Below are 13,934 nucleotides of genomic sequence, written 5' to 3' on the forward strand. Positions count from 1 at the left end.
GACAGTCTCCAGAAGGATGAGGGCAGGTGAGACCTTCTCCAGACAACAGGAGGGGGCCTTATGTGATTCCTCACAAGGAATGTGTCCAAGTCTAGAGTCTGCCAGTGGAACAATGCAGAGATCCAGGAGACTCCAGGGCACACAGATAGCAAGCCCTGGAACACAGGAAGTTGAACAATCCACGAGGCACTCTGCTGGACCCAATCCTTACAAACATGGGAGGACTCTCTGAGGATGTGAAGATCTGCCCTGACTGCAGTGACCATGAGATGGTGAGCTCAGGAAAAGGACAAAACCAAGGATCACAACACTGGACTTGAGGGATGAAGGCTTTGGCCACTATGGGATCTGCCTGGGCCATATGACACCACCCTAAAGAGAAAGCTCCAAAGGAGCTGGTTCCTGCTCAGGGATTATCTCCTCCAAACCCAGGAATGGTCCATAGGGACAAGTGGGAAGTCAAGCACAGGCAGCAGGAGGCCTGCATGGATGAACATCACTAAACTCTGGCATAAAAGGGAGGTAGAAGCACTAACTTCAAAAACAAGGAGACAGACACCACCAAATATGCATCCTGGTTCATGTGAATTTGTATGATACATGGGTGGAATATATAAAAACCTCCAGAACAAGAAGAGATATTAATCAGAATAAAGTCATTCTTCAGAGTTAAGAGGGAATAAACTGGCCCAAAAACTCAGGTTTACCATTTACTATCTTTATATAACTGTGTTAAAAGACTCCTTGTCATGGTTTGACACTGGCACAATGCCAGTGCCCCCATGAAAATGCAACCCATCAATTGAATGCTATGAAATGCGATCGAGAACAGAGCAAAGCAGGCCAAACTTAATAACAAGGGAAAAACTTTATTACACTACTACTACTACTACTACTATAAAAGAAAAAAGAGAGGAAAAAAAAAAACCACACACAAAATTCAAAATGAAAACCTTTCAAAACATTCCTCCTCCTGTTACAGTGAGCTCATGGGCACTCTGTTTCCCCTTCCCTAGGACCCTGTGACTCTGATCAAGATAACCCTGGATCCCTCCTTTCTACCCCAATGGGCTTGGCGGAGAGCCAGGGAAGCCCACCCTGTCCAAAGTCTATATAGAGCCCTGACATTTCCTGTTCGTCCTCTTTTGTCCCACTCTCCACAAGGACATCACAGAATAAAGAGAGCTTTCTTACAGACAAAAATGTTACGTAAAGTCACACTAACAACCTGTTCATTTCCAATCATGACTCTTTGCAGTAACAGTAATACTGCTACATAAAATAAGCATAATAAAGTCCCTTTTAAAATAAAAAATTCTAAGATGTTTCGTAAAGAAAGATTGAACAGAAACAATGGTTTCTGAAAGAAAAAAAATTGTTGGTGTTTTCATAACAACTACATGTTTGTTAAGTTAGAAGAACAGAAGTCCATTGTCAAAAGATAAAAAAGAAGTTTATTTCAAAAAGAAAAAGAAAAGTCACCCCACAGCAACTATATTCTTTAGAAAAACAGCCTGCATAACTTCCAGAAAGGGACGATGATGAGAAAAAATGTGTTTAACTGCAAATAGAATTTTCCAGTGGCAATGCAGCACTTCTTCAAATGTGAGTGTGTGGTAAATCAAACAAATAGCAGTGAAAAGTATGATCCAGTTCTCAGTGAATCATCAAAACCAGTTGTCTGTAGACAGACCAAACATCAGGGGCCTTATCAGCTAAACAATCTTTCCAAGGAATTAAGTTCCTGTTCAGAGAAGTGAAAAAAAGGCACTACTTTGCCTTCTCAAATTAAGTGTTCTCTCAGTGATTTGTGAACAAGAGAATATCACCTACTGAACAGAAATGCTAATTTTGCTATTGATGGTTTTCACGGTATTACAAATTGGAGTTTGGTAGTTTTAAAATGCAGCTTTTGCTTATTTCTACAACATATTGTAATTTGTTGTGGCTACAACAAAATTTTAGATTTCTAGGACGAAGTGACCACTAAATCTGCATTATCTTCAAAACCTTGTATGACTTACTATCTTCAAATGACTTAAAAATACATAGCAACTCACACCTAAGGAAGAGCTGAAGCATTAAAAGTTGAGATGAATATATATACTCTGATCAAAAAAGGGAAAAATATAAAACTGACATACTAACCAAGAAAATATAAAAATCAGACATATATTTGCACCTGTTTCTCTGCTGTCTAAAATAAGCAAGGAATTATAAGGCTAAGAATGCAACTTTATGGTTGCAACACTGCACACAAGTCAAAACCCCTAAAATTACACTTCCCACAGCAATTTTAACTCAGTTCCAATTTGCAAGTAAAGAAGTCAGAAATATACTGTTATTCTGCGTCTTAAATAGTACAAACACTGAAGCAGGAATGTGGGAATCATAACTCTAATTTTATTAGCTTATACAAATTCAAGATCTCAAAGAGACCATTGCATTAAATATCCAAACAACTCTATAATACCAGTTAATAGCAATTTGTTTATTCTGTTTATGAACCACTGCTGCCCCTTTACTGTCTCTGGTAATTGCACTTACATATGGAAATAATGTTAAGAATGTGAAAATACTACATGGTCTGGTCAATCTTCTTTTTTTTAAAGCTAATTTTATTTTGATGAAACACAGAACTTTTTAATTTTTAGATTTACACAATAATAAATGTGGTATGATAACTCTATTGCTATCCATTAAATAAATGTTAACACTGTACCAAAGATTTGGAATTTTGCCTCCCATGTTTAGGAATAGTGATTCTCACTGGCCTTCAATTCTTCAATTTTCAGAACTACCTAATTCAGTTTAGGGCTTTTTTTTGCACACCTATGATGAAGAAAGTTTGTGACTAGTCCAGAACAAAACTTGCTTCATTAAAATGGGAATGCAGCTTAGAGAAAATATTTTTATGTTCCTACCTTGCCTTTCAAAGTTATTTTTTCCCATAACAAAAAACCTAAAACATATTTAATTGATGCAATTTTGTGAGAACAAAACTGTGTTAACATAACTGTCACCCTTGACTGAGGCAGAAACCAATAGGAAAAGATGTAAAAAAAATTAGATTACTGACTTAATTGACAAAGAGCACGTAAATCTTCTCTCAGAACTAAGCACAGTAACTTATTCTTCTTAAAAAAAAAAAAAAAAAAAAGGGTGTTATCTAAATACCACCTTGTTAAAAATCAGATTAGCTGACTGGCTTTGTTATATCCAGAGCAGTTTTGAGAATTCCCTGCCACAAGTGCCAGAAGCCAGTTAATTAGTAAATATAAAGGTGCATGAAACAGTGCATGTTCACGTAAAAGGCAGTTAGAAAAGTCTCCTGAGGCATTGATTTTATACTTTTTACTCAAACATTAACACAGCAATTCCATTTAAAAGTAATGAAGTCAATGCGCACCTACAGCTTTGGATGCTGGCATCGGTCCTATTGGAAATCTCATCCTGAGAGTTCCCAAAGCTGTGCCAGAGGATCCACTGCAGTCTACTTTAAAGCTTTTCAAGTCAACAGCATGAATAACCAGCGGAAAAGGCAGAGCCAGTGGGACAGACATCTGCCCTCGGCAGCTGCCAGCTCCATGTGTGCCCACAGGTGGTGACCTTCGTGGTGCAGGAGCCAGAGGAGAAAGACAAAAGAAACTAAAAGCTGTAGTAACAGAAGGCATCCACAATTCAAGTCCCATGAAAATAACTTTACCAGGCAGCTCTTAGAAGCATGAGTCACTTTTCTGCTCTGGTTTGATTCTGGCTGTACCCAGAAGACATCAGGAGGAAGCATCAAAAGGAACATGAACATTTCTACAAAGATAAGGGTTATGACCCTTTTATTGCCATTTTTGAAAAATGCAGTACCTGACTCAAAGAGTTATGATACGACTGACAACTGAAAACCTCAGTAGCATTTCCACCATTCAAATTCACAGTGATCTTCAAGCAGAAGTTAAGTATTAACAACGCAAGTATTAACATCCATTCTACTGTTTAGGATAACCAATAACCACTGTGGTACTCCATAAATCATGAGGGTTTTAAGTTAAACATCCTTTTATATCATGGCTAAGCAAACATTTCTTTCATTGAGTAAAGTGTTACACCCAAAAAAGGAAAAAGACCAGTATTAGATAATTATATTACTGTAAATTCCAGAATATACTGCTGTCAGGAATTCAAAACAAATTACTACAGCAACTCTGTAAATAAATATGGGAAACAATGCAATAGCTATTAAAGACCATCCACAGAAGCAAAAAAATTAAGTGAAGCTGAGTTACGGACACAAGCTTCTGAAATGCTGAAACATAGTTTGCTTTGCTCTAACACTGGAAGATGACTGAACATTTCGATGAAAATTTTGTCTGGGATGTGAAACTTTACACATGTATTTAACAGAAGATGTTAACTTTACAATGGAAACAATTCTAATTACTGTCTATCTAATTGCACTTAACAGATTTGTATTATGCAGCATAAATTATTCTATATTGAAGTTAGGTAAAACAGCACAAATAGTTGGCCATAGCACTCTAGAACATGGTAAGTCATGCTGTTAAACACAACTACTGAGCAAAGTGGTTTTCTTTTCATCTGTTTTATGAAATAGGTCCTAAAGAGGAAGAGTGTTCTGAGTTACAAAAATGTAGTTAGGCAAGTAGAATATTAAACTTACATTCCTGCTAATGTGAAAAATCAGGCTCTGATCTAAAAACCTTAGAAACTCTTTAAATTCAAAACGCTTTGGAACAGGCCCACTGATGCTGAGAAAAATATTTTCTGGACATAAATATACTATATAAAAAACCCTCCTGAAAAACAAAGATACTACCAGAAAGAAATTACCTGGAGTGTCTTGTAATGATCTTGATGTAAAAGCACTTTTTCTTTTTTTTCCTTTAAGAAATCCATTTCTAACACGCTATGTTTTTCCAGCAAATATTCCAATTCCTATAAAGTTTGTAAAATAAGACAGATGAAATTACAAACATTTGTGAATTGTGAAAACACAGATTCGTTAAACCATTCAAACTCACTTCTGGTAACTGTGATATTTGCTCTACTAATTATCACAGAGATAAAGGGTTGTGCAAGAAAAATCTGACTGTAGTCTTTAAATTGGCACAGGTGTGACGTATTTAAAACCCAAGGCATGTCCCATGTATAAGGAATCACCTATGTGAAGTGGCCAAGGTGCCCTTAATAACATCCTTTAACTTCTTCTGAACTCTGAAGGGTTCAGGCAGCTGGACCTGTTATTACAGGTCCCTTCCAGCTGGAGCTAGTCTATTCTGTTCCAATTATTTTTGTATTTTTAGTATCTTGCTCTGCCTTTCTGCACTTGAAAAGTAGCATATTAAATGTATTGTCAGCAAATGTTTTCACTGAAAAGGTGTGGTAGTCTGTTATTTTGCACTTTGTTCTTCTGTAGTATGTTTTAATATTCCTTGTTACAAATTTGTGATGGTTCATTCTATGTATCCCATTTGGCTACCCCATTTGGGGTTCTATGTACCCCATAATGGCTCAGTCTTGAGTTGTTTCCACAGTTTTCCCCGCCAAAATGTATGTCAATCCACATGTCAATCCACCTGTATATCTCCCTTGTTCCCTTGTCTTACCCCTGTCTGTCAAAGATAGCACACCCTTTTGGTTCTGGAGTGTTCCCTGTCTTTCACCCCTTCCTTGAAGCAGAATTGGGTTGTGAGGTTTGCACCCTCCCCATGTTGGCTTCTACTGGGGAGCCCTTACCCTGCACCCCTGCCCTAATGCCCTCCTATTGCTCAAAGGTTGTGTCCTCCCCGTGTTCCCCCTACCCTTTAAAAGTAGTCCTTTCATCTTCAGGTTTGTCACTTGCTCTATTGTACATAAGCTGCTGGCACCCTTTCAGTTGTTCAAGAGCAACTATTTCTCCAAGCCATTCAGGCAGCCAGTATAGAAACAAATGACCTGCCAGGTCACTGCATGGCTATTCAAATAAAGGTACGACTGAGAAGGTCATGAGGAGGACAGAAAGAGCAGGTCTTCTTAGTTCAACCCTGCTTTTGGACAAAATAGTCAAACAGACTGTGGAACACCAATCTAAAGCCTCTCTCTCAACCTGTCTCCTCTTCCAGCCTGTATTCTTGCTTCCCTTCAACCTTTCCTTCACACAGCAAAACCAGCCCATCGCAGACATCCTCATCCTTGGCTCAAGTCATTCACCCTCATTTTAATTTCTAAAAAGCTGTTTTCTCCTTCCCCAGAATAACTTGAGGCCTCCCAAGAAACAGTATTAAGAATAACAGAAGTTAAACTCACTCTCCCATGCCTCAGTGGCCTTTTGCTAACTCAGATATGTAACTGTGGGCACAGCCCTGCTTGGTGTTCATATTGTATTCAGGTCAGAAGGAATATGAAGTATTTAGCTACTAGAGTTCTCACCCCAAAAAAAAAAAAAAAAAAAAAAAAAAAAAATCAAAACAAAGCTCATGCTGAGAAAGCTTGCATCTTTTTTTTAATACTTTTTTTTTTTTATCAGTTAGGCTAAAAAAGTATTTTTTTCCTGCAAGTTTCTAATAATTCAACCTAAAATAAACCTCAGAGCTAAAAAAACAGTATTTTGGCTAAATTGAGTGGTGTGCCCATTTCTGGCCAGTCTCTAGAGAGCATCCTGAAAAGGACAATAGAGATGGGGAAGGGTTTGGAGCACAAATCTAATGAGAGGAGGCTGAGGGAGCAGTGGGGGCTCAGCCTGGAAGAAACAAAGACTCAAGGGGACCTTATCTCTTGCAGCCAGGTGGGGGTCAGGCTCTGCCCCCAGAACAAAGGGACATGACAAGAGGAAATGGCCTCAGGCTGTGCCAGGGGAGGTTCAGGCTGGACATCAAGAGGAATTTCTCCATGGAAAAGGGAGTCAGGCACTGGCAGGGGGTTCCCAGGGAGGTGGTGGAGTCCCCATCCTTGGAAGTATCCAGGGAATGCTTGGATGTGGCACTCAGTGCTCTGTGCTGGTGAGAAGCTGGGGATATGGCACAGGTTGAACTTGATAGTCTTGGAAGTCTGTGACTCTAAATTTGGCCAGTTTCTCTGGAATTTGGCTAATTTCTACGAAAAAACTTAATTTCAAATAATTTTAAATCTCTGCCAGCTCCACCTATACTTAATTCCTATATAAATGCCAAATGTTTTCCTTCAAACTGACTATTCATACCTTTTTGATTTTTCGTTTTTCCTCTTCAGCACTGCAAAGCTTGGTTTTGAGGTTTGCAACAGCTTGTTGGAGGCAGCTCTTGGGTTCATTTGTTCTCTTTGCCTCAACATCAGCTAAAGCCTTGTCTTCAATTACATTTGAAGAGGCAACTGGAATATCTTCTTGAGCCTAGTTCATAGGAGAAAAGTGGAACTGAATCATCTCTCTCAATGCCTCAGGGAAACAAACTCTCCTTAGATTAGTCATTCCATGTTTTCACCCACTGTACTCTACAATCAGTGATCACAGAGAGGGAATACAAGGGTTTGTGGTAAAATAAATATCTCATCATTAGGCTAGACTAACAAAATAAAAGAAATCCAGACATCTCTAAGCATTTGGTGACTGCTATTTCAGTAAACTGTGGAAGTACAGAAAACAGGTGAAACACTGATGGTAAGCCCACACTTTCAGAAAAGAACATAGATAAATTTGTCTAAAATGTTTAAAACATTTTGTGGTATAAAAAAAAAAATTCAAAGCTTTATTTCTCCCCTTTAAAATAAATAAAAGAAGGGTCAAAAACTTGTTCTTTTCACCACAAAAGAACTCCAAGGAAAAAGAAATGGTACATTTATCCAGCTGCCACTTTTTCAACAATCTGAAAGCCAAGCATGCTTGAGATTTGGGTGGTGAAAGGAACATCTCAGTGTCTTTATTAAAGAAAGGTTTGACTGATCTGACCTCATTCGCCCCCTAGCATCTTTTATTCCAAACGTACATTCAGATAATGCATTGACTTTCCCATAAATATCTCTCAAATTATTCAAATAAAATAACAAACAAAACCAGCTGAGATCTTGACTGTGCATGTGTGGAATTGTGTTATTAATATATAAGATCCAGCAGACAAAACAGACAGAGAGAAAACTGTAGTTTGTGCTCTGAATTCTCCCCTAAGAACCAAAGAGAAGCCATATGTGCCAATTCCATTTCTGAGTACTACTCAAGAGTCTGGCACCACCAAAAACTGTGAGTATGGAACCAGTAACAGGGAAGGATTTTTTTTACCTGAAACCTCAAGAGGCTCTGGAGATAGAATTATGAAAGAACATAGTTCTATTAACACCACCCTCTAATAGGTATAAGAATATTTTAGTTTAGTTTTCTGCCCACCATTTTCCTTTTGTTTACTCCTTAGTGCAAAGTCATCTCCATTTCAAAATAATGTTAAAGGACCTGCTCTCAACTCCCTTCAGCAGGACTTGCTAATAAAGTTTTTTAATTTGTACTATTTCCTGCATTACAGAGAATTTATAGAACGATGGATCTCTCAGTAGCTGAACAGAACAAGATGAGAAAAACTGAAATGCGGACTACAGCTAGAATTTGCACACATGCTTAGTCTGAAGTAACAAAGTGTATTTTTTATTTTTCTGTAAGATTACCTAATTAAATGGCTTTATAGTTTAAAAAAAAACCCTAAGCCTTAGTGTTCTGGAATCACCCAAGTGCTCTTTCCAGAGAACACAAAAGCTAAAATTGCTGGCCTAGCTCAAATAAGAAAGGTTGACGGTTATTCACTGTTAGCCAAAATTTTAAAAGGTGGGAACTGTGGTGGCTGAAGAAAAAGATCACTTTTTGATCATGCTTCCAGTAAAATAAAAAATTACTTATCAAAACGTTGTCAAAGAGCCAGATGGAGAGCCTTCAATACAGAAAATTACCCTGGCTGTCATAAGTTAAAAAATAAAACAAACACTCCTCCCTCTAAAGAAAAAAAGACCCATAACTTTTGGATTTATAAATTTCTTTGATATCATTTGCATCTGGGCACATCTCTTCTTCACTTTTTATAGGCTTTACCCAGAACATCAGCCTGGGAACAAGCACAAAATGGTAACTTATTAATTAATTCACTCACAATTTGTGCCACAGTCTTTCTGGAAATGTGAACATACAGATGCCCCTCAAAGAAAAAAGAAAAGGCTCAGTTAAACCATTTTGTATTTTGTGCATTTTGTTTAAATAGCTCTAAAGAAATGCATTTAGATGGTCAGAAAATAAAAATCTGACTTAATAATGAAATTCACCAGGAGCAGCCTCAAGACTTGATGAGTCAACCTGAAGAAGATAAAACCAAGGAAGTGCTGAAAACAGGAGGGTTGACAAATAGCCCAAAACACTGATTGCTTCCCAGTGAGGCAAGAGCCTTTTCTAACTGAAGTATGTACTACCCCACATCCTGAAACAAGGAAGTTTACAATGAATTAACATGTTCAAATGGGGGTCACTGCAATTAATGGTAGTAAAAAATTCAGAAGGGTAAATTCTTCTGCAGCAGCTCTTTTGCTCTTATGATTCTGACACGATTCTTATGATAATCTCCAGGCAGAAAGGCTTTTTCCTTCGTTGATCACCTAATTGTTTAGTTTAAAATGAAACATTTTCACACCCCAGAAAGAAACAAAGCTCAGCTCTCAGCAGCATTGCAGCCACCTGACATATTTCAACTTTAGAAGTAATGTGGGAAAAAACAAAGTAAAGCAAAAGTTAAATTTAATCCCCCCCATACAAAATCAGGTAAAGATTAAACATTAATTCTTGAATCATAGAATGGTTTGTATTGGAAGGGACCTTGAAGATCATCTTGTTCCAATGCCCTGGCATGGGCAGGGATGGGATGCCTCTCACTAGATCAGGTTGCTCAGAGCCCATCCTTGAAAATCCTATAAACCTAGTCCTCAAATACTTGAGAAAACATACAAGTATGACAAACTTTAAAAGTAGACAGTTTTTTTGAGAGAACCTTTCTGCTGATATTTCCTTCAGGCATGCCCTTAACTTTTAAGAACTCCAATAAAATTCTCTCTTTTGCAGTTCAAAGTAGTATGGCGTCTTTCAGTTACAGGTTTCATAAACAATCTAAAAATCATTTTGCTACAAAGTCTGCATCCAAGAAATCCAAGGACCTTTTGCCCTTAATAAGAATTTCAACCTAAATGTGCACAGAAAAGATGCAACACTGATATTTAATACATTGAGTTCTTGAACTGAAGATTAAAAATTTACCTGTTCTTCAGGAACAGCTGGATTTATCACACTCTTGCCTGTTTGAATAGCAGTTGCCACGTTATTACTTGATAAAATGAAAGAGTCAGAAGGAAGCAGGGAGGAAGAAGGCACAGAGTGCTCCAGGAGAACGTCAGAAGATCTATGGACTTCAGGTACTAGAAAAGAAAACACACACAATATGAAGAAACACCTAAAACTTAGCTCTGTTTCTGGAGTCCATTCCTAGTAAAACCCATCATAAGTCTAGACATACCAATGTAAGCTTATGTATCTCTTATAATTCAATTGCATTGAAAAGTAATTCCACTCAAATTGCCTCTGTTTTTCACTAGTATTGACTTAATGACAATCAAAATCATAGTCACAATAAATTTAGACTTTTAATTTACACTAAGGTTTTATAAGACAACAGCCCTCAAAAGGATGAGTTTTAACTCTGTTTCTTTTGATTCACATGGCCTTAGAGCTTCAACATGATCTTTAATCGGTTTCAGTCAATGGGAAAACTATACTTATAATTTCCTAAGTTTTATACATTTTTCAATTTAAAAAATCCACAACTGACTTAGAAGCCATATACAAACAGCTTGCCAGGACACACAGTCAAACAGCTTTATATTTTTTAAGACATAAAAATACAAAAAACTATGTAACTCTCTAGCTAATAAAACTGAAGTGGAATCAACTCTGGACTAAGAGCTTTCCTATACCAAATTACAGTTATGTCATAAAACCTTCAACAGTTGATCAGCATTACCAACCCATCACAACAGAAAATCTTGGTTTTAAAAAAGACATAAACTAAACAAACTAAATAAAAAGAAAGGAAAAGAGAAAGTTTTGCACACATTTTTAATTTAACAGCAAAGTCCGGCAAACTTTGACATAGTCAGCTCCAGGTGTGTCATTACAGTAGGCAAAAAGAGCACATCCAATTGTTTCAGAAAAGGCAGCTCCATTATTGTTACGACTCTGCAACATGTAAAAGATGCTCAGCCTCTGGATATCCCTGTTTAATACTGCACAAGTACTCAGCACAAACCAGGGTGTATAACTGGCCTCAAGGCATTCAAAAGGACACACTAATCCTTGAATCAAACACTCTCTGTCCCATCTTCTTCAGATGCCAGTTCGAGGATTCAGGTATAACACGGAGGAACATGCAAATCACATCAAATGAAAAGAAGAAAGAAAATAAACCACGAGGAAGAAAAATATCAGTAGGGTAACCTCAATGATAGTAGATCTGGATGTGGCCAAAAAAATAGAGGAAAAAAAAAGTCACAGCTCAGCAGAAGATGGAAACTTGGCTAAAAAGCTAGAAGAGAGTATTTCAGCAAACAGAACAGGAACCAGTCTAGATAATTGCATTTTAATAGTTAACTCTTCTCCGGAACTGGAAACAGGACTTTTTGGCTTTCTTTTAAGTAGCATAAGATAAAACTCCCCTCCCATTCCAAATGTCTCCTTTCAAAGGCAGCTTCCTATAACAACTACCTACTCTGTTGGTTCAAGTGGCAGTGAAGTGTCATAGAAAATGATCTTTTTGTATCTAAACAAACCTTAAAGTCTCAGCTTTATACTATCACTTAATGGCCCGAGTCTCAAGTTTAAATCAATTTCCATCTGATGGAAAAACAGCTAAAATGTACCAGGCAATTTCTGACCAAGCAGTCAAGTAGTAGTTCTCTTACTAAACTGTCAACTCACATGGAAAAACTGATGATGATCCTTGTGATGAGAGTGTTCAACCTTTGTTGAGGATTACCATAGCACAGGCATAGTCCACATATAAATAATTTATCACAAAAGTAAAAAGAGCCATGGAGACTGGGCACACCGGGGGAATGTAGACTTGCTGAGATGAGAGCTTTAGATAGTCACATGTTTTGGGGTGTCCAATCCTAGAGATAAAACTCAATTTTTCAGGTAGTAGAGTTTTATGTGAAATCTTCTACAATCAGGTGGAGCTTTCGGTATAAATATCTGGGTATAACTTATCCTAGGACTTCTGTATCACTTAAAATCATACAAAAAACTTCTGTGTTCTGTACAAATAATTTCAATTCTACACACCTCACAGGGTTTTAATTGGACTTCACTGACATACACTGCACAGCTATGTTGGATTTAATTTATTAAACACATTAAAACATGCTAGTGAATTTAAACAGTAATTTTACATATCAGTCAAAATGACATAATGAATAATAAAGTTATTTAGAAAAATATTGTTTCTGTAGTATTTGTTTTCCTCTGTTTCAATGACAAATAAAACTAATTATTCTGTAATAGATGAAAGCCAAAAGTAAATTAATAAAAAACAGTTTAAGAACATGATTTATAAAGAGCTCATGTTAAGAAAAATCCCTGCTTATTTTGCATAAGTTACTCTGCTTAACAACACAATGTGTGTTGTTGGTAATTTTTTCCTGATGCTGCAAAAGTGCAGCTTTGTTTTGTAAAAAGAATGAAATCTAGACCATAACAAAATCAGTAACACCTCCGTAATAGTTTAGTTCTACTGATAATATATATTTATCAATAAAATTTTATCAATCCAGACAGGCACCAGGCACTTGTATAAATTAATAAAACAGTTCCCTAATGCTTCTCCTTGAGATAAAGAATAAGTAATATCTTTTTCAACTATATAAATGGTTTAAGTAAAAATTATCATCCTCATCCCTCCCCTCTTCCCCAAAGCAAGTAAAAGACTTCATCACAATCCTATTTTTAACTTTTTCTGTTTTCCCACAATTTGCAACAGATTTTCCACACTCAGAAGAATATCCTTTGAATGAAGAAGTTCCATTCCTTTTCTACTGTATACACTGAATTTCTCTTTCATTCCTCAATAAAGTTTAACTTTGAGAAGTGTAGCTTCCCAAAATAATTGCTCAGGAACGTTCTTATGCTCAAGTTTTGACTGCTGGCCATTTTTTTATTGTGCATTATTTTATTGTATACACCTTTCTAAGCCCTCATTTTTACAGTGAATACATAAGGACAGGAATAGAATATTAAAAATTTTTACAGTGATTCTGTTAATACCTGTAGGAAATGCTGCCCAAGCAATAGCAGGAGATGTGGTCTGCTTTTCACCATTTCCAAACTCATAACTCTCTGCTGCCTGGAAACAAGAAGAAACTGTTACATATTTTACAAAATGCTATAAATGTCCATAAAATAGTTGAAAATTGTTAAATTTCAAAGCAAAGTTATCAAAATGGCATACCTCAAATCCTCCAAAGTCATCATCATCCATCTTTCAGCAGGCACTAGAACACAAAAGAAATCTTGATTTTACAACATTTTCATAACCTCATCCCCTGCCTGCTCAGAAATAAGCATTCAGTCCTTCCCTCCAGTCTCATCTCCACAGCCTGCCTGAAGTCTCCACAAGTCCTAAAACAGATCAAGGAACCTAAATAAGAACTTTTTCACACAAAGGATGCAAGGCCAAGAACTGCAAGATCTCACTTAAGAAGTGTTTTTTTATTGATTGAGTTAAATACAAAACACTGGGTGTTTTACAACAGAATTTGGGTAACTTCAGGGGAAAACATAAGCACTGCCCATCAACATAGTCCAACATCTTTTGAAAGTAAAAATGCAGGAAAATCTTCCTCATAGAGGAAAATATGAAGATGTTACCCAAAGTTATAGCTAAAGATTTCAGGTATAG

At 36.9% G+C, this 13,934-nt stretch overlaps 1 protein-coding gene across 9 annotated transcripts in view; it reads right to left on the bottom strand.

The window, feature by feature from the left end:
* The window catches only part of CCDC91 (coiled-coil domain containing 91), a 108,317-nt gene that overhangs the window by 73,916 nt on the left and 20,467 nt on the right, over nt 1-13,934 (bottom strand). For 7 of the 9 annotated variants that reach the window (XM_072923917.1, XM_072923916.1, XM_072923915.1 and 4 more), the window contains 6 exons: nt 13,485-13,527; nt 13,301-13,379; nt 10,244-10,401; nt 9,096-9,140; nt 7,193-7,360; nt 4,846-4,950 (listed from right to left, as the gene is read on the bottom strand). In XM_072923917.1, coding sequence (XP_072780018.1) covers nt 4,846-4,950; nt 7,193-7,360; nt 9,096-9,140; nt 10,244-10,401; nt 13,301-13,379; nt 13,485-13,514 — 585 coding nt within the window. In that variant the 5' untranslated portion in view covers nt 13,515-13,527. The remainder of the gene's footprint in view (nt 1-4,845; nt 4,951-7,192; nt 7,361-9,095; nt 9,141-10,243; nt 10,402-13,300; nt 13,380-13,484; nt 13,528-13,934) is intronic. The other 2 variants (XM_002198323.7, XM_072923918.1) reach the window with 1 other exon arrangement.

This window comes from Taeniopygia guttata, chromosome 1A, assembly GCF_048771995.1.
Source record: "Taeniopygia guttata chromosome 1A, bTaeGut7.mat, whole genome shotgun sequence".
NCBI classification, from domain to species: Eukaryota; Metazoa; Chordata; class Aves; order Passeriformes; family Estrildidae; genus Taeniopygia; species Taeniopygia guttata.